Genomic DNA, 22,472 nt, shown 5'->3' on the forward strand with positions numbered 1-22,472 from the left:
TCACAATAAAGCCAAATTACACTTATGTCCTCTAAATATACCCCTAACAATGATACAGTTCTGAAGAATTAAATATGTCATCTTCCCATAGAGGGATGTAAACATTTTAACCTTTAAAAAGCGTTTTTTTTTTTCTTCCCTTCTTACCTTTTTATATTTCTCTTGAACTCTGTATTTGAAGATCAAATTTTTCTGTTCTGCTCTCGTCTTTTTATCAAAAATAAATGAAAATCCCCTCTTTCATTGAATGTCCATCTTTCCCTCTGAAAGTTAATGCTTAATTTTGCTGGATAGTTGATTCTGGGCTGCAGTCCAAGTTCCTTTGCCCTCAGGAATATCATTTTTCTGGCCCTTTGATCCTTTAAAGTGGAAGCTGCTACATGCTGGGTAATCCTGATTATGGCTCCTTGATATTTGAATTGTTTCTTTATGACTGCTTGCAGTATTTACTTATTGATCTGATAATTCTGGAATTTAGCTACAATATTCGTTGGAGTTTTCATTTTGGACGCTTTCAGAAGGTGATGGGTAGATTCTTTCAATGGCTATTTTACTCTCTGGTTTTAGAACATCAGGGGAGTTTTCCTTGATAATTGATAATAACCTTGATAATAACCTCTTGGTTTTCAGGTAGTCTATTAAGTCTTAGATTGTCTCTCCTGGATCTATTTTCCAGGTCATTTGTTTTTTCCGATGACAAATTTTTACATTTTCATATATATATATATATATATATATATATATATATATATATATATATATATATCTTCTGCTGGAAATTTGTGGGTTCTGTCCTCTGAACAGTGTTCAGAGACTTGATTGGGGGTTTATCTAGAGGAAGCCAGCAAGAGCTCAAACACCTGTCTACTCTCCGCCATCTTGACTCCATGCCTATCATATTTTTGTGTTGCCTATTGAACCTCCATATTAACTGTGCAGATTTGTCTGTGCAGATTTGGCTTTAAAATTAGCAATACTGCATCATCTTTATTCCTCAAACAAACCATTTTACATCTTGAATAGCCATCATCACCAAGCTTCTATTAAGCATCTTCTTTTTGCAATATACAATACCAAAAGAGACAATCTATACCCTCTTGAAACTTACTGGCCTTCTACTGGGGCTGGTGTGGGGATGATAGGAGAAGATACAATAAGCACATAAGTACATAAATTCAGGATGTATGTATGTATGTATGTGGCTTTAATAAGTTTAAACTGCACTAGATTTGGGGGATTTCTCTTTCTTGGTACCCAGTTCTAAATAATTTTTTTCCCCCATAGACTTCATGAAATACATCTATATATAGCTCTAATGTGATTTTATATACATCTTTTCATTGGATTCTTATCACAGTATTATGATGCAAATATCTTCCCTATTTTCATGTACAAATACTAAGGTTCTTAAAGGTTAAATGACTTGCCCACTGATAACTTATTTGGTTTCAGAGGTAGGATTCAAACCTTCATTTCCCTCACTTCCAGCTCTCAGTGTTCAACAGTAACATAACATGGTGATTTTGTTTTATTTATGTGACTATGTTTCATGAAGCTAGGAGTTAGTTCCTTAGCAGTTAACAGTGATCTAAAGATAGTAAGAGTTTAATCTATTCTTGTTGATTGTCCATCCTGTCTTCGTGCTGGGAGCCAGAAGTTCTATATATCTAGTTAGGAAAAAAAAATAACAATAGGATGAAAATTAAATGAAGTGAATTTTGTCTCTGAAACTTTTTTTTTTAACTTTCTTTTGGGTATTCCAGAATTCCAGAGGTTTCAGTTATTATATCTGTATGCATGGCATATACATTTATTTATTTACATTTGTGAACACATATACACACAAGTATTTATATAGCATTTACTTTGTGCCAGGTACTCTGTTAAGTATTTGAGATGCAAAAGGAGAAAAACAACTAATCCTTGCCCTTAAAGACATTACAGTCTAATGTGGGGAGACCAAATAGGTACATCCAAGATGCATATGGAGATCTAATTAGTAGCAGTGCCAAATTGAATCTTATATATTTATTGGTTTAGTTAAAATTCAGAAGATTGAATTAAAGTTCATCAAATAAAACTATAGCATGAAAGTTATGTTTTACATATACATTAAGAAATAATGTTAAAGATTAAAATTGAAGATTACATATTCAAAGGACAGATTTGAGTATGAGTTCACTTATTAAGGATGTAGTTGACCTTGAACAAAATTCAGATACATAATTTTTTTAAGTCTCCTTATCCTTTTCAAATACAATTTTTTTTAAAAGTGAAGACTTCAGATCCTCATTTTATCTTCTAATTCTCAATAATAGGATATATAATATCATATAGAAATGGGTCCTTACTAGCATATATTGACAAATTATCATTATTTTTGTTTTATTATATTTTATTTTTAAAAAATATTTCCCAATTACATTTTAATCTGCTTCTGCCCTGAGGCAATGCTGACCTGAGTTTGACACATTTATGCTTATCAAAGATCATTACTAGCCTTATAACTTTTTTTGCATAATTTATCTTATTGATGGCTTATTTATTAAGCATATAATAATAGTAACAATTTTTCCCCAGTGATTTCAAAATCAGATGTAAGTACTTCTCATGACCGGACAAACAGTGTATATGTGTACCAGCAAGATGTAGATACCACAAGTGAATATATACTTCCCTGTGAGGGAATGAAAAAAGGCAAGGCATAATTAAATTATAAAGGGTATTGGGTTTTTTGTGACTTAATTTAAAAATATATATATATAATTAAACTGCTGGTGAAGACTGAGCATTTAAATATAACCTTTAATGTGAAGTTCTCTAATTCAGCTTTGAAAGAAACTTTAATGTCACAAATTGGACATCTTAGTATCTCACTGAAATTATTTTGCTAAATAAAATGAAAATTAAATGCTCAGTTGGGTTTTATTTCTTCACATAAAAATGGAAAATCATGAATGTCACAGCATGTGAAAATAAGTCCAGATCTTTTCTGCTACTTTCTTCTTAATTTACAACTTTACTAATTACCTTATTCATTCTGTTGCTACATTTTTATTAATTGAAAAAGGCATTTTGTGGTAGCTTTGGGTGAAATAAATAATTTCATCAAAGGTACTTAAGCTCTTTTGATAGGTATCTAAGTAAGAGGATGCTACTGGAGATTTGATTTCTTAAATTAATTTGATTACTTTAACAAAGCAATGAAGAGATTTGTGATTGATTTTTCTCTGTATATAGTCACCTCAGATGAAAGCAATAGAACCTGGGGCAAAAGTACTGCTTCTCGTCAAGAAGAATTTGAAGATGTGAAGAGAAACTTCAAAAAGAAGGGTTGTACATGGGGACCAAGTTCAATTCAAACAAAAGAGCGTACTGACTGCAAAGAAAGGTATTTCAGTTTACTACTGATTTTTACATCTTGCAATATGACTAGTATCATTGCCTTTAGAGCTGATTTTAATCTGATCATTCAGTTAGTAGATATTACCTTTAAGAAGATTTAAATTTTCACCATGAGTCTTTATTTTCATCTTTTTTTTGCTTACTCATTTTGTTATTATGTGGATTAGTACATTGATCATCCTTTGTTAAAAATTTAAAAAAATTGATAGCCTAATTAGATTTTATTCTTTTGCTCTTCAAAATTAAAATTTACCATTGTTCTTTAATCATTTTCTCCATGGCCTAATTGGATTTTACTCTGTTACTAAATTGTAATTTGTATTATTCTGTCATGTCAGAAAAAACATATTTCTTTTTCAGAGTAAGACCCCTTTCAGATGGCAGTAATCCTTGGTCAACTATCTTAATGAAAAACCAGAAAACTGTGCCTTTAGCTTCATTATTTGTGGACCAACAAGGTAAATGTACTTTTAATAGTTCTAGATTCAGAACTTAGTATTTGTATTAGACTGAGCTTTTAAATGCTTTTTTTTTTTTTTTTTTTTTTTGGAAGTGAGGATTTAATTGGTGTATCATGTAATCTCTTTTGTCTTTAGAGAATAAAAGTTGTTCTTGTTCATCTTCTTAGGAAGGAACTTATTTCATGCAATATATTACAATTCATTGCTTTATTAGGTTGGGATTCTATATTACAATAAGGATAGTCTCTGTAACTTTATATTTACATTACATCCATTCATTTTATTGTGTTTGTAGCTTGAATTCTCCATTGTAACTGAGAACTAACTTATTTTAAAAGGTATTCAAGGTTTTTACATTGGGAAATGGAGGTGATGTAAAAACAAAAAAAATCTTAATTTTTTTTAAAGGTACTTCTCCTCTCCCTCCTCCTATATTTGAACCTATGCTTCTAATTTAGGTATCTCTCCAGAGCAGAAACTTTTCCCAGATGGACTGGACAACAAAAGACCAAAGCAAATGAAAGTGACGAATCAGGCCTATGTTGATCTACCTCTTTGGAAAGATGATCAGGGAGATAACACTGTAGAACCTGAAAGCTTTGAAGAGGGAACCTCTGCAAGTTCTGCAGCCAGCACTCCCCAAATGACTCCCACAAATAGTCTTAGCAGAATACCCCCCAAAAAGAAAACTGAATCTGCATTATATGGGTGTGCTGCATTATTGGCTTCTGTAGCTTTGGGATTGGATATTAGGGAACTAAATAAGGCACAACCTCCTGATGAATTGTTGCCCAAAGAGGATAAGAAGAAACGTGATAAAATATTTCAGCGTGCTTCTAAATTACGAAGAAGTTCCAGTCCTCCTACTAGAATACAATCTAAAAGAGAAGATGTTAACATCCCATCAATAAGCCCATCATCAAACACTGTGAACCTCCTGTCCATGCCTTCCATCTCCACAAAATGTTTGCTACACTCAGACAGTGAAGACACATTTGTGGGTACTTGTGATAGAGACAGTCCCATTATAGGAGTTTCCCCTGTAATTCAGGGAAGTAACTGTGAGCCCACTGCAATTTCAGGACTTGTGACTGATCACAGCTTGTCAAAGAATGTGCCTTCCTTTCCTTTCACAAAGCAAGTATCTGGAAATGTGCCAAATAATGCTTCATCAGAAATGAGGGCATCATGTCACAGACGGACTGTATCTGATGGAAATGCTTTTCAGACTTCAGGTAGGTTCTATTTTATATCTTTGCACATTTTAAATGACACGATATTAAATTACACAATATCTTACACGATAAAAATTAGTTATTCAGGGATACTCTGATGCCTTAGCTAGAGTTTCCTACTCCTAGTCCAGTTTCTTTTCTCCCTAAAATATACTTCTACTGTTCCTTACAGAGAGAACTAATTTAGCCATCTGATAATGAGGGGCTGTAGGAGCAGCAAATGGGCACTGGTTGTGGAGTCAGGAAATCCTGGACTCAAGTCTTAACTTCTCATATATCCTGGTTCTGTGATTCTGAGAACACCACTGCTTCTCATTAACCTTGGCAACTCTGTAAGATTTAAAGCTGCAGAATAGTTACCAGTTGCCAGTCTTTATTAGTAAAGGCAAATCCCTTCCTAAGACTTCCCTATACCAGATGCATCGACACAGCTAGTAAGCAGTTCAATGGAATATATTGCCAAAGCTAACCCCCATTAATTTCATTAATAACTATACTTAAGCTATAATATGTAAGGTTCTTTTACGTTATTGATTGATATAATGATAGTATGAAAATTAGACTTGAGTAGTTAAGAGTGGTAGCTCAATATTATCAAGGACCAAGCTCCTCCTCCCTGTCATAGTCCTTTCTACCAGTGAATATTCTGAAGTGATATTGCCTTGTCATACTGACTTTTCTCAGAACACCAAATGGTTTATATTCAGATACTTTTGGAAAGTTAGTAAAACTCTTAGAGCACTAATAGAATAGTAAAATAAATTTACCAATTTACATACATATGAAAGAATGACCATGGAAAAATTCATTTCGATAAGGTACCTACTCTGTGGAAGTCATAATAGAATCCTGTTTAAATCCATAAGAAACTAGATTATCTTAGAACAAAAGAAAAGTAATCAGTATTTGCCAGTCAAGTGTGAATCACTGAAAAAGAATATTAGGCTCAGGTGATGCCAATGTTTGAAACCTACAACTGTCCCAGAGTCAATCACAGAGAAAAGAAAATTTGCTTATTTTCAGTTTGTATAATCAAGCAGCTTTTAAAAATTAATTTCAGAATAATTTTAGATATGCTTTTAAAATAATTGCTTCCAAAAGATTCTACCCTACTGTCATTTCTATCTGAATTTTTAAAATTTACTTCAAAAACTGTGATTTTTTTTTTATAGTGTTAATATTTAAGTTAATATAAGTAGTGGGCCTGATAAGGAATCTAAGGAGAAAGAATTGTTGTAGTTGTAACCCAAATCAGAGTTGTGATAGAATAAGGTTAAGCTTCAAATGCTAATAATAAAGCTGTGTGTAGTGGTATTAATTCATAGTCAGGATTTTTTGGAGTATCATGTTGGGGGGATAAGTATGAAGGTTGATGTGAGAATTTTTAGCATTGTAATAGATTTAAATTTTGGATGTAATCATTACCATGGGTTGTTGAGATTTTTACTAGCAGTGCAAGACCAACCCCTGCCTCACAAGCTGAGAAGACCATTAGAATTAATGGGGTTATAGATATCGAGAATATATGGAAGTGGGTAATTACTAGTGTTATAAGGATGAACAAGGACAATATTATCCCCTCTAAACATAGAAGGGTTGATATTAAGTGTGATCGATAGATTAAAACTCCTGTGAGAGCTAATATGAAGGCTACAATAAGATTTATGTTAATAGAGAGCATAAGGTATTCATAGGTTAGAACCATGATTTATTGAGTCGAAATCAATTATCTTAATTAGATTAAAAACCTATTCAGTTCATTCAAGGCCTTTTTGAAATCATTCATATGCGAGGCCTCCTGTGAGTAAGATGATAATGGAATATAATAGAATAAGTATGGTGCTAGTAGTAGGTAGTTGAATAGCTCAGGGTAGAGGTAGGAGAAGGGCGATTTCTAAATCAAATAATAGGAATGTAATAGCGACTAAGAAGAATTTTATTGAGAAAGGGAGGCAAGCGGAGCCTAGGGGGTCAAATCCACATTCATAAGGGCTTGATTTTTCTAGGTATAAGTATAATTGTGGTAATCAAAAGGCAATTAGTACTACGATAGTTGCTAGAGTAGAGTTGATTAAGAGAGTTAATATTAGGTTGATTATTTTTCTCTGGTTTACCCAGAACTTAATGATTGGAAATATTTTTGGTTCAGTATCACTGCATTTTCCAGTCCTGTATAGCACAAACAGCTGTCACCCATTTGGTGTTCAAGCAAAATACTCAGTGTCCCAGTGTGTATGAGATGGTAGTTTTCTGGTGTTTGCCCATCATTTTTCCTTTAGATTAACTTTCAAATGACTACTTAGTTGATTTAGTCACTATTGTTATTTCATACAGTGACTTTTTAAAAATAGAAACCAAAATTTCTATAATTGCCTCTTGTCTTTACATTCTCATAGTTACTTGCTCAACCAATGGAGCCTCAGAGCTGCCAATTCTTCAAGTTTCTGGAATGCTTCACTTCCCATCTGTTCATCAGAGAAATCAACCAAGTGAGGTCCTACTTGAAAAACAAAGTGCTGTCAGTATCATACCCAGACCTCGCCCTTCTTCTCTGAGAAGTCGATTGAATTCTCAGCAACTTCTTCCAGAAAGTGCAAAGCCTCCTACTACTGAGACTGACTCTTTAAAAGGTAATCCAGGACCAACTGCTGACTGTCTACTTAGTACCAAGGAAAGAACTAAATTCCATGTGCCCTCACTATTGGACATTGATGTGGAAGGTCAAAACAGGGATTACACTGTGCCTCTATGCAGAATGAAGAGCAAAACAAATCGGCCGTCTATATATGAACTGGAGAAAGAATTTCTATCTTAATTTTAAGTGCCTTATGCTTTTAAAAACATTGTTTTTAATGAGAATGACTTAAAATCATGCGTCTACCTTCTAATGTTTCATGCTGCTGTATTTTCAAAAGCTGTGGCCATGTTACCAAAACAGTAGTAGATGTCTTAACTTTTGGGAAAATATAACTATTATTGTTAGCTTGCCTTTATTGTCTTTTCACTGGAACCACACCTAGTAACTTGAAATGCACAAAAGTGTAAACCTAGAAATGCACAATGATGTAAAAGTTTTATGCTGGATAGAGTCTTTCTTGATCAATCTTAGCTTTTAGGATTGTTTTCTTTTTCTCCCTCTTTATTCCCAGTAACAAAAAGGAAGAAAGACAAACTTTATAAAAATTATAATGCTTTGAACCATTTTCTCCCCTTTCTTCAAAAAAAGAATAAAGTGATATAAATTTTTAATTGTGAATGATGTGATGCAAAAACCCACTAGGATATCAAAATCAAAATCTCACCCTCTTGGGTGAGTCCCTCTAATTTGATCCCTTTTCAGCAACTTCCAGGTTTAGAGATTGCCTAGAACAATGAGACATTAGGTGATAAAGTGGAGTCACCCAATCAAGATGTAGCAGGGATGCAAACCCATATATTCTAGGCTTTGAAGTTGATTGTCTCTTAATTCCACAATGCCTTGTTAATGTTGACTAATTTTGAAGATGGGTGAATGAAATCAATGTGATAAACTACTTAATCTTAACATTGTGATTGTCAAGCAGATAATGTAGTAACATACCACTGTTTTGAGTAAATCTTACTGAATATGCCTTATAAATGCTGACTCCATTAGAATTTATGAAGAACCTAATATATCTGAATGATGTCTGAATGAGTATCTTATACCCACTAAAAAAAGCTTTTTCAGTTGGCTTTTCTCTTGATGAGAGAGCATTCTAAAATTCTTTTATAAAATAAAAGTGACTATTTTATTTGGTATCTGAAAACGCACAACTCTTATTCTCTAGAACAATTTTTAGTAAAAGTAAATTGAATATAAATGAAACTTTATTTCAAAGGTAAAAATTTTAGCAAGGCAAAATTACCCAGCACCATAAATCAAATAGAATTCGTTATTTAAATGAACACATTTCAAGATCAGAGATCAGCTCTTGAAAATTAATTATTTTACAAAATTAATTGATATTTCAAGTACTCTTGAATATTTGTTTAAAAGACAAAAACAAATAGAAATTACTCAGGAATGGGAATATAGAATGTATTCCTGAGTACAGTTAAGAATTTCATGGATTATTGATTTGTTAAAAATGATAATTCTATTTGGATGATGGTGCTCTTGTTATGTTGACTTCTTTCTACAAAATCTATTTTGTGAACTGTCACCTCTGTTTACTATTATCAATTTGAAAGCACACTTATTTTTTTAATTGCCATAAATTTTTAAAAGTAATATTGTTTAATTTTTTCTTTAAATTTCTATTCAAGTTAAGTAGGCACATTTTACTAAGCTGAAATTTTAGTGGTTGAAAATTAAAATTTCAGGTTTGAAGTGCATAGTAAACAGTTTTTTTTTTTAAAAAATACGGTAGCTTAAATTATAAAGCTATATCTTTTGAATACATTTTATAATGCTTTTGGTACTACAAACAGAATATAAAAGAATGATGATAATACTATGTACATTTTATCCTGAGGAAACAATCTCTAGGTTAACAGTGAAGTCTCAGGTACTTTAATTCATTATTATTTTATTAAATCATTGTTCATTGTATACTTAAGTTTCAATTTTTGGTAATTTGTTGGAGTATGAGTGCTAGATTTTGGTTTTTATGAATACATCATACCAATACTGTTGGCCACTTAGTTTTCAGCTATTAGTGTATGTAACAGACAAAATTGCAGGAGATGCCTAAAATAATGACTTTATGCAAAAAACCACCACTTAAATTACTTACCTATAATTTTAGTTCTACAAAAACAATATATGTTTGCATTGTACTCCCTTATAATGTTTCCTTTTCTAACCATACATCCTTTACACTCTTTAGTAGCTTCTCTAGGCCAGTTTTCCTTCTGATGAACTGAGATATGAAAATGTATTATAAATAAAGGCAATTATCTATCGAAGTATGGATTCATGCCACTACAGGTATTGAGTTAGGGAAGTGGGGGAGATGATCAAGATCTGTTGTAAATTTGTGATTTTTTTTAATGTGTTGCTGTCTGTAGCATAATATAGTTGTATTTATTTTCATGTAGATTGAATAGTCTTTATTAGGATAAAACATAAATTAAGGCGACCACTGTTAGTAAATGATATAAGGTGCTTATACTGCAGAAATTTAAGGTTATCTACTTGATATGCTGTTTTACAAAGCCTTATGACTGAAAGATGTTTACATATGTTGTATTTTTTTAAAAAATAAAATTTTTTTTAAATAGCCAGTTTGCTGCTCAGTGGCTTTGGCTTTCTGTGAATGTTTAAATCAAGAATTCTGTGATACTTCATTTTGTAGACAGTGATAAAAATAATTTTCAAAGGATAAATATCAGTCCTGTTGATAAATAAAATGCCTCAAAATACACATGTAAATTATGGTGAATGTTGCAACTTTTATCCTGGCCCGTAGTTGGTACTTGAGAAATGCTTTTTTAACTAAGACACAAGCTCTGGCAAGTTACCAAACTAAAATTCAGGCACTTCATGGATCACGTATCTAGCTGTTTGAAGACCAGCTGAGACATTCAGAGAGGAGAAGGTTGCCACTAGGTGGGTATTTGTATTTTTTGCTTTTGACCACAGTAACTCATTTAAAATGCACTTCACCCTGGACTATTTGAAATCTTCTTATATTTTGCTTAAATGTCTTTTAAATAGCATTTTGTTTTAATACAAGACAAAATTGTTACATCTTTGAGCTCTTCTGGAAGGCAGTTTACAACAAAAATCAGCTTTTCTCCCAGAGCCAAGTTGAAATTGATAAAGTATCTATTTGATGAGTTCATTTAAATAATTTTAGAATTACCAATACATTCAAGTAGTATACAGTAGCTACTAATCTATGTTTAGAAGATGAAATATCAAAGAGCTAAAAATATGCCTGATACAGTTCTCATTTTTTGGGAACAGAAGTGAGTGTGCCCTACTTATCCTAGGGTTTCCTATATCAAACCACAAGGTAATTATAATTTAAGAGATGCAGAAAGTTTTTGTTTTGCTGCTGTTTGGGCATGACTAGTTGGATTATTAATAACAAATTGTACCTTAAATTTAGTTCATTTTTCTCTTTACATAGTTCATTATTAAATATTTATGTTTATTTGAGAGTTTTTTTTTTTTTTTTTAGGGAGTGGGGATTCTCTTTGTTTTTTTTTTTGTTTTGTTTTTGTTTTTTTTTTATTTAATAGCCTTTTATTTACAGGATATATACATGGGTAACTTTACAGCATTAACAATTGCCAAACCTCTTGTTCCAATTTTTCACCTCTTACCCCTCCCACCCCCTCCCCTAAATGGCAGGATGACCAGTAGATGTTAAATATATTAAAATACAACTTAGATACACAATAAGTATACATGACCAAAACATTATTTTGCTGTACAAAAAGAATCAGACTCTGAATTATTGTACAATTAGCTTGTGAAGGAAATCAAAGATGCAGGTGTGCATAAATATAGGGATTGGGAATTCAATGTAATGGTTTTTAGTCATCTCCCAGAGTTCTTTTTCTGGGTATAGCTAGTTCAGTTCATTACTGCTCCATTAGAAATGATTTGGTTGATCTCGTTGCTGAGGATGGCCTGATCCATCAGAACTGGTCATCATCTAGTATTGTTGTTGAAGTATATAATGATCTCCTGGTCCTGCTCATTTCACTTAGCATCAGTTCGTGTAAGTCTCTCCAGGCCTTTCTGAAATCATCCTGTTGGTCATTTCTTACAGAACAGTGGGGATTCTCTTTGTAATTTTGTCACAGTGTAGTAAAAAGTTGTGTGTTTACCTTTACTACTTATAAAAATTTTAGGATGGATGTGATTGCCCCTACCACTTTCATGGTAGCTTAATTAATAATTAAAAGTCATAGAAACTAAGCATAAGTAAATGCTTTTTTAAGAAATGGCCTTGCAAGCACAGTTCATATGATTATCTAGTATATTAGGATGACTAATATTCTAGTATTAATTTATAGAATGTTAGCATGCCCTGTGCTAAAGATCGAAGCAAGAGTAAGGTATATACTAATCTCTACTGGCTGAAAAGCAGTCTTAGATTTAAAGCTGGGAAGAACTTTAACAATAATTTAGTTCAACCCTCCCTTTACAGTTGAGTAAACTGAGGCACTGAGAGTACGTGACCTGTCCATGTTCATACAAATAGCATCATATGAGATGGAAGTACCAGACAATTTCACTGTACCCTCAAATATCAGAATTATGAATTTATTCTTTAATTTGTAAATCAGGGAAAATAACTGGATATTTAGTTTTAAGAGTGACATGGGAAATAGAGCATTAGAACCATTTAGGGGCTGAGACTGGAATCAAGAATGATCAACCAGGAGATTATCATAATAGTATCAGTGAATAGAGATAGGAATTCTAATTGGAATTTTTGCATCTGAAATGGCAAGGATATCTTAAGGTTTCCAGTTAAAATAGTCTTATGAAAGGTCTTAAGCCAAGTTCCCTTCTATGTATTCTAGTAAAGATAAAGGTACCAAATTGAATAATAATTTTAAAAAATTAAGGCTACCTCCAGGAAAGCCAAAATGAACTTAGGTAAAGAGGTAGGAAGAATGCTATCCATACTAACTAGAGAGATCACAGAGACAACTGAGACCTTGAGCATTTTGCTGCAGAAGCTCCAAAGAATTAAGAAGCAACATTGACCAAAATGCTAAAGAGGGATCCAAAAACCAGCAATCTCCAAACATGAAGGAAAATGGAAGATAATGTAGTTTTTGCAACTAGTGTGCATGCATTTCTGCAGAAGCACAATTTTACCTACAGATGATAACAGTTTTTTATGTGATGATTGACAGTGAATACCTTCACTTATGGCTTTGAAAAAAAATATACCAAAATATCTTTTGTTCCTAATCCTTTCAGTACTTGGGTATATTGGCCTTCAGCATATTCTTTTTGCAAAATCTGTACTCAGAAGCATTTCCAGTATTGTAGATCCTAACATATTTGTGCTTTTCACTGGACCTTGAGATGACTGAATGAAAAGTTGTATAGAAGTCTAATACCAACCTCTCCATCCCATTCCCATCACCAAGAATATATTTCCTGCCTAAAGATGAATACCAGTCTTTCAACCTAATCCAGAGAGGTCACTGCCTTTGCAGTGGCAGATGGTCGCTGTATTTGCCATTCTCTCCCCTTTAGAAACAAAGTAAGGGCCCTACAATTTCATCATAGTTGTGAAAAAGATCTTTTTCGCCTGAAAACTTGAAAGAGGTTTCACTTCATTAGTATGTCTAAACCAATCTGGCCCTCATAGTGGATTGTCAGAGTGAATTAAAAAAAGCAGAATCCTACAATATGTTGATTTTAAGAAATATAGTTGAAGCAGAAATACATAGATCAAAAATGAACTGAAGTTAAAAAAGACACAAAAATCTATTAAAAAAAGATAATCGGGAATTATGTTACAACAGACAATGATGTAATGCCAATATTAAACATATATGTATCAAATGGCATAGCATCCAATATTCTTAAAGGAAAATTAAATAACTTGTGGGAGGAAACAATAAAACTGCTAGTGGAGAACCTCAACTTTCTCCTTGGAATTAAATAACTCTAATCAAAAAAAAAAACTTTTCTTCATTTTATTGTTTTGTTTTAGTTTGTGTTTTTCTTCATATTATGACTAATCTTAAAATATGTTTTATATGACTGCACTTACCTAATGTATATCAATTACTTTCTCAGTGGGAGAGAGGAGAGGTAAAGGGAAAGAGGGAGAGAATTTGGAATTCATAATTTTAAAAAATGAATGTTAAAAACTTTATACCTGGGATCAAGGCATAAACTCGGAGGAAGACAATAATGTCAAAGCACTATGGGCAACCCTCTTCCCCAAGAAAAACAGAAAATAGTATCAAGCTCATAAAGAATTCAGGGAAGAGTTCAACAAGGAACTTAAAATCATATAAGAGAGATAGAAGGAAAATTGTGGAAAGAAATAAGACTAATGCAAGAGAATTATGAAAAAAAAGTAAACAACTTGGAAAAAGAAAACTGCTTAAAAATAGAATTAGTCAAATGGAAAAGGACATAGAAAAACTCACTGCAGAAAACAACTCTTTAAAGAGTAAAACTACAAATAGAAAAGAAAGTACAAAATCTAGTTGAAGAAAACAACTCCTTAAAAGTTAGAATTGAGCAAATGGAAAGTACTGCTTCTATGAAACATTAAGAATCAAACAAATTCAAAGGTATGAAAAAATAGAAGAAAATATAAAATATTTCATGGGAACCTGGTAAATAGATCCAGGAGAGAAAATATCCAAATCATTGGTTTACCTGAAAGCCATAAACAAAAGGAGAACTTAGAAAATTTCCCTGATTTCCTGAAACCAGAGAGCAAAATAGGCATTGAAAGAATCCAACAATCACTCAGGAAAGAGATTCAGGTCAAGGAAAAAAATACTATGTGTCCAGAAAGAAACAATTCAAATATGTGGAACCATAGTTAGGATTACCCAAGATTTGGGAGATGCAACATTAAAAGATTGGAGGTCACGGAACATGATATTCTGGAAGACATTGACTCCAATCAAGAATCAATTATACAACTATGTTGAAGTAAAAAGTAATTACATTGACACATTGGAATTTCAAACTTTCATAAGAAGGGCAGAATTAAACCAAAAGCTTGATCTCCAACTTCAAGACCCAAGAGAAACCTAAACAAGTTTAAAAAGGAAAAAAAAAAAACACATGTGCTTACATACTTATGTATACACACATACATATGTACACATGCATATATATAGACATGTATAAATGTATGCTTACATGTATGCATGCATGTGTATAGATAGATAACGGTACTAGTATAAGGTGAATTTGAGGGGATGACAAAAAGGGATGAGAAAAGAATATACTAGCTACAAAAAGAAGAGAAATTATTTCACATGAATCAGCATAAAAGAATTATTAAAGTATAGAGGAAGATGGGAGGTAGGGCAATGGACATTATTTGTATCTTGCTCTCATCAGTTTTGGCACAAAAAAAGAGAATAATATACACAATTGAATATGGAATCTATCATCTTATAGGGAAGTTGGAGCAGAGGAGATTAAATAAAAGGGAACTGGAAGAAGGGAGGGCAGATTGGGGGAGATGGTTGACAGAAGCAAAACACTGGTGAGGAAGAAAAGGGTGAAAGAACAAAGAGGAGGATGAATAAGATTGAGAGAAATACACAGATAGTAATTATAACTGTTGATGGTATGAACTCTCCAATAAAACAGAAGTGGATAGCAGAATAGATCAAAAACCAGAATTCTAAAGTACATTTACAAGAAAAACACTTGAAATAAAGAGAAACACACAGAGTAAAATTACGGAGCTTGGCCATAATCTATTATGCCTCATCTGAAGTTTTTTGTTGTTGTTGTTTGTTTTTGTTTTAAAGCAGAAGTGGCAATTCTGATCTCAGACAAAATAAAAGCAAAAATTGAATAATTAAAATAGATAAGGAAATTACATCTTGAAAACAGATAGTACAGACAATGAAGCAATATCAGTATAAAACATATGCACCAATTGTATAGTTTCCAAGATTCTTATAGGAGAAGTAAAGTGACTTATGTGAAGAAATAGTAAAATTATTCTAGTGGGGGGGGCATCAACTCTCCCCTCTTTGAAATAAATAAATCCAACCAAAAAATAAACAAAATGGAAATTAAGAAGGTAAACTGACTATTAGGAAAGTTAGATGTGACAGACCTTTTGAGATAACTGAATGAGAATGTAATGGAGTATATCTTTTTCTCAGCAGCATTATGGTACCTATGCAAAAACTGTCCATGTAATAGGGCATAAAAACCTCAAAATAAATTGATATTAAATGTATTCTCTTTGGATAATAATGTAATATAAATTACATTCCAGCAAAGGACAATTGAAAGATAGATTAAAAAGTAATTGGAAACTAAAATAATCTAATTCTAAAGAGTTATGGATCAAGGAACAAATTGTAGAGATATCAGTAATTTCATTAAATCAAATGACATTTTATTAAAGAGAATGAGATAACATCTTAAAATTTGTGGGATATAGCCAAATTAGCATTTAGGGGAATTTTTATTTCTCTTAAATTTTTACATCAACAAATTTAAAAAGAATAAATCAATGAGCTGAGCATAAAAAAAAAAAATCCCATCAAACTAGAAAAAGAACAAATTTAAAATACCCAAGTGAGCACCCAATTGGAAATCCTAAAAAATTAAAAATAATAAAATGATTGAAAATTAAAAAACAAAAACAAATACAAATTATTGAGCAAATAAATCTAAGAGCTAGTTTTACATAAAAAATTAAGATAGTTAAAACACTACTTAATTTAAGAAAGAAAAAAGAAAGAAGGAAACTAAATATCCAGAATCAAAAATAAAAAGGGTGAAATCACTACCAACAAAGAAGAAATTAGTCATTAAGAAATATTTTCTCCAATCATATGCCAGTAAATCTTACAATCTTGATGAAATTGATTAATATTTATTAAAATATAAGTTATCACAATTAACAGTTCAGGGAAGAGAATGCCTAAATTACTATATTTCAGAAAAAGAAATTTCACAACAATGTTCCTTGGGGTGTTCCTTTCCAGAGGTGACCGATGAATTCTTTCCATCTGTTTCTAGGATGTTGGGGCAGTTTTCCATAATGATCTCTTGTAGAATGCCATCCAGACTCTTTTTTTGGTCATGGCCTTCAAGTAGGCCAATAATTTCAAAATTGTCTCTTCTGGATCTATTTTCCAGGTTGGCTGTTTTGCCAATGAGGTATTTCACATTTTCTTCCATATTTTCATTCTTTTTAGTTATTTTGACTGATTCTTGCTGTCTCACAATCATTATTTGCCCTATTCTAGTTTTTAATGTGGGATGTTCTTCAGTTATCATTTGTATCTCTTTTTCCATTTGATTTCTTTCTATTGTTTAAGTAGCTGTTTTCTTCATTTTTTTCCCTTCCTTTTCCAAACTGTTTGCTCTCTCATGCATACCTCTCATTTCTTTTATCTATCTGGTACTGGCTAAAAAAATAAAAGGATGCATCAATGGAGCAGATTAGGTTAGATACTACGATGTAGTCAATGACCATAGTAACCTAAAGTTTGAAAAACCCAAAGACCCCAGATTTTGGGACAAGAATTCACTACTTGATAACAACTATTAGGAAAACTGGAAAAGAAGAGAATACAAACTAGATGTTGATCAACCAAGATAAAGTCAAAATGGGTGGATGATTTAGACATAAAGGGTAATACCATATTCAAATTAGAAGAGCAAGAAATATAGTCTAATCTGTCAGATCCATGGAGAAGGGAAGAATACATGACTAAATAGAAAGGAAGCATTGCAAAACATAAAATAGTTAATTTTGATTATATTATAAAAATCTTTTGTACAAACAAAACTGATGCAAACAAGATAAGAAGGAAAGTCAAAAGCTGGGAAATAACCTTTACAGTGGTTCAGTGATCCAAGGCAATCCCAATATATCCAGAGAGAGATCTATGGAGAATGAATATAAATCAATAGATGCTATGTTCACTTTCTTTTTTTCTTCTGTTTTTTTTTCCTCATGATTTTTTCATTTGTTCTAATTTTCTCATTATTCATAAAAATATGAATGCACATGTATAACTGAAAAAATGTAAAAATTCAAAAAAAGGAAGATAAGTCTATTTGACACCGGGCCTACCACTCTAACCACCGTGCTACCCAGCTGCCCTTTTTAGAGACCATTAAAGAGGTTCTTTTGCTGTTTTCACTTTTGTTTTCTTTAGGATAGAAGAGATGGTTCTATTTGAAGACAATAAAAAAGAAACCAATAGATAAGTAGAGTTTGAAGATTAGAGATAGTAGGGAAGAGTAAGAAGATAATTTGCTAAATTAGATAAGCTATAAATAATATCACCATGATACAGATAGGATAATAGATCAATTAAGTGAATTACCTAACATCAAATAGCTAATAAATGGCAGAGATAGAGCTCAAACTTTTTATACCTTTAAATCTACTGTATTTATATTTCAGTTGCATTGAAAAACACATACAAGTTTCCTTTAGGTTCTTAAAGGGTATTACTTGTAAACCATAACAAGGAAAATAATAAACAAGGGTGAAATTTACAGAGGTATTATTATTAGATCCTGTTTTATATGTAAAATTGCCGAGGTCACTTCATCCTTGGTCCCTCCCTTTAGCTCTTGCCCTCATAATTGTGTGACTAGGGGCACATGACTGGGGACAATTCATATCACTAAAAGTGCATATCTGCCTATGTCGTCTCTCATATTTCAGAGAAAGCCTCTTTTGTGGGACGGGGCTAGTAGAATACAGATCTCTAATTTTTCTCACATGCTTCAGAGTATAACAGACCTCAAAGATAAACAACTGAAGTTAATTGCACCACTTTCAAGCAAAGTTCATTTATACTAAGACTTTCCGACTGTCAGACTCTATGACATCACTCTCCTTTCAGGCACTGACTTCATTTAGATAACTCCCACCCACTCACATCAATCATTATTTAAGGAAACTGTACGAATTTTTGTTAATATGAAAGTTTCTATTTCAGGAATCTTAAATCATGGCATACCTGTATCCATATTTTTCTAGATATGTTTATTATGTAAGTAATATTACTTTTCATTAACGTCTAACTCCAGTGTCTTTTTACATGTTTTCAAAGACTATTCCAGAAAAGCGCAGGTATCTGGCAAGTCCTATCAATCTGGCAAGTCTTTGCATATGGTATATTTCCCACTAGAACTTCATTATCAGGAATTTTCAGCCACAGCAATTCATAAAAGAGGAAGACATTATATCATGAAATCTCAGATCTTTCAAAATATGAAAAATCTGACTATATATATGCTACTCCCCTTTCGTTTTCCCCTCCCATATCATCCTACCCACAGCTTGTAATAGTAGAGAGGACACTAGATTTATAATAGGAGAACAGGTTTTCAATCTGACTCTGCCATGTCTTACCTGAGTTACTTTGGTCAAGTTATTTCCCTTCTCTGCCTTGTGATTTCCTACAAAGTGAAGGAGACCATAGGTTTCAAATATACAGGACAAATGTAATTTGGAAATATTTAGCAAAATAAATAGATATACCACAGAGCACAGATAATGGTAAAATACATTTTTAAAGTATGTGGCCTATACCTCTTCTTGTGTGCTATTTAGTGGCTTCTATTTCTATTCCAGCTTAACACCACTGAGGTAGATGACCCTCTTAGCTGTTTTTTGAACTCAAAATCTTTGAGCCTACGACCAGAAGATGGTAGCAAAGAGCAGTTCAGCTGAGATTGCTTGCAGAAAGACTAATTCATCAGAGATGCTTAGTAAAGAGCAGTCAACACATCACTTGTGAACACTGACAACTGTATTGTGGGAAGGGTTCTTGTTCCTGGGTATTCCATAACCGTATTCATATGTGCTCTGTCTCTATGTCTTTGTCACTCTTTTGTTCTCTCTTACACTCTTGTGTTCGTTCTCTCTCTCTCTCTCTCTCCTCCTTCTCTTCCCCCTCTTTCTGTCTTTCTCTCCCTTTTCCCCCTCCTCCCTCTCCCCTCTTTCTCTCTCTCTCCTTTTCTCTTTCCTCTCTCACCCCGCATTGATTAAAGTAAACTACAGATCCTAAACTCTTCTGTGTAGGATGATTTCTTGGTCAAGTAAAATAAATATATTTGTTTAGGTTCATGACATAGTTTGGAGTGGATGCTGACTCACAAAGTGCCTTAAGGAAGATAAATTTTTATGGAGGTCCATATGTAAGGGGAAGCCCTGGGTGCTACAGATACCTCTGGAAAAAGGAGCAGAATGGTACCATCAGCAGAGTGCCTCTGGACATTTTGAGTGGGCCTGTGTTAGTAGTATAGCAATAGTAACTATAGGGGCTTGGAAAAATTCTTCATTACAGAGGGGAAGAAATGAATTACAATGAATTTGTTTTCAGTGATAACTTTCTGGATCATAGGGCACAAGAAGGAGAGTAAAGGATAAGATGACTGGAAAGGTAGGAAGGATCAAAGATGTGAAGGACATTTACAGGTTACCATCTCATCTCACAATAAATAAATGTCCTGCTTCAACTCCTCTAGAAGTAGCCATTGCATTGTGGATGGCTGCCAGGAAAATGGTGTTACCTAAAGTTCATCAGTATCCCCAGAGCAATCTGCAACCATCTGGTCCTCCCCTATAGTCCAGGATTTCATGAATACAAGCTGCAAGTTAATTATTCATGTGCCTCACTTGGGTAAACTAAGTGTCCCGGGGTAGCTGCAACAGTCCCTCCTTAGAAGCTTCTGTGCTGCTGGTTCTGAAATCCAGGTGGGGAGGAGACATCATTGTCTATGACAGTGTGTTGAACTCAAATAGAAATGGCAGCCACTAGTCTGCACAAGTATGTTCCTCTAGTATGAATTCATAAAAGAGCCCCGTGCCTTAATTTTAAAGGCCTTATGATTTAAAGAGCAACCAGTCTCCTCACCATAATTCTCTTTTTTTTCCCCCATTAATCCTCTGAGGGTATGTAAATCACAGATTCTTCTCTCCTTTGGGATTGGGATTCTCTGCTTTCCAGTTGGGAAACATGGGATAAGCCATGGCCAGAAAGAATAAAATGGTAAGGAAACAATGAGATATACAGTTGGGTCAATTTCAAATTGACCTACGTAAATCAATCAGAGCAACTAGGTGGCACAGTGGATAGAATACCAGGCCTGGAGTCAGGAATATGGATAACCCTGGACAAGTCATTTAACCCCATTTGCCTCAGTTTCTTCATCTGTAAGATGAGCTGGAGAAGGAAATGACTAACCATTCTAGTATCTTTTCAAGAAAACCCCAAATGGGATCATGAGGAATTGGATATGACTGAAAAATGACAGAACAACAGCAAAAAAATAAAACTGAATAGAATAATAAAATAATGAGAAGCACTGGAGGAAAGAATAGGCTATAGAAAACCTGGTGACAGACAAAATACAAGTCAAATGATCATTAGAGTATTTTACAATGAAGCTAGGAAAAAAACAATAAATTTGAAAATGTCTATAAATATTTCAATAACAAGCTCTTTTATCCATCAATTACAGTGAAGTCACAGCATTTGGACTCTCAGATCATAGTCCCTGGTGTGTTGAATGAGGGAATAAAAATGACAATAAAGAAAATAAAGATGGAAAAAAATAGCTAGACTGGAGAATTGAGGAGACAATTCTCAAGATAGAATGAGGAGAGTACATAACACTTGAAAGAAAATCTCAGATCTCATTTTTGCAAAATAAGTGTTCAAGGAAATAGCAATAGCTACTAATACATATGTCTATATTCTCATTTCAAAATTTGCAAAGCATTTTACATATATTATTTCATATGTTTCTTATAATAATCATGTAAGGTAGGTGATATTATCGTTACCATATTACAGATGATGTTACTGGCTTAAAAATTAGGTGTTTAAAGGTCACATAGCTGATAAGATTTTGAGGAGTACTTTGCTTTTAATCTTCCTGATCCCAAGTCAGGAAGTGCTCTATCGTTTGTTATCTAGCTGTCTTTTGTCTACTGTAAAAAGTAGACATTTTATAGTAGATGAAAGTTTGAGAATGAAATAAGCTATCACAAATGATATTTTCAAGTATACATCATTTTCAAAGTCATAGCATGATTAGGTAGAGAGAACAAAAGATCCCATTGGGTTCACAGCTTTTGACATTTTTTTTAATTTGGCCAAATAAAACACTGCCTTACTGACTCTTCCCCAATAATATCACCTATGAATGTTTTAAAATATTATTTAGTCATTTCAGTTGCTTCAAACCCTTCATGACCTCTTTTGGTATTTTCTTGAAAAAGTGTTTTTCCATTTACTTCTCCAACTTATATAACAGATGAGGAAACTGAGGTTTACAGGGTTAAATGACTTACCCAGAGTCACCCAGTTGGCAAATAGCTGAGGTCAGATTTGAACTCAGAGAGATGAGAGGTCTCTCCATTATTCTATGTCTTAAAAGACCCCTTAAAGGATGTGATAACAAGAGGTCATTTTATTTCATAACCTTCTGATGATCAGTGTCATACCAGATCTAGTAAAACAGAGATGATTTTCAAATGTACACAGTAGCTTTGGGGAGGTTAGAATTTGCTTCCAAAGGGAGTAGGAAAACTGGGACACTATTTCATTGGTGAATTGTGAGATGATCCAACCATTCTGAAGAGCAATCTGGAGCTATATTCAATGTACTATCAAAATGTGCATACTCTTTGATGCAGCAGTTCCATTACTGGGTCTGTATCCCAAGGAA

The 22,472-nt window shown here is 33.1% G+C and overlaps 1 protein-coding gene across 1 annotated transcript in view; it reads left to right on the plus strand.

Annotated features, from left to right (window-relative positions):
* Positions 1–10,348, plus strand: part of MAP3K21 (mitogen-activated protein kinase kinase kinase 21) — a 62,749-nt gene extending 52,401 nt beyond the window's left edge. The window contains exons 7-10 of the mRNA XM_012547967.3: positions 3,241–3,391; positions 3,766–3,863; positions 4,325–5,101; positions 7,498–10,348. Of these exons, the coding sequence (XP_012403421.2) occupies positions 3,241–3,391; positions 3,766–3,863; positions 4,325–5,101; positions 7,498–7,916 (1,445 nt within the window). The 3' untranslated portion in view covers positions 7,917–10,348. The remainder of the gene's footprint in view (positions 1–3,240; positions 3,392–3,765; positions 3,864–4,324; positions 5,102–7,497) is intronic.
* Positions 10,349–22,472: the final 12,124 nt, after the last annotated feature.

The sequence above is a fragment of the Sarcophilus harrisii genome, chromosome 4 (assembly GCF_902635505.1).
Source record: "Sarcophilus harrisii chromosome 4, mSarHar1.11, whole genome shotgun sequence".
Lineage (NCBI taxonomy): Eukaryota > Metazoa > Chordata > Mammalia > Dasyuromorphia > Dasyuridae > Sarcophilus > Sarcophilus harrisii.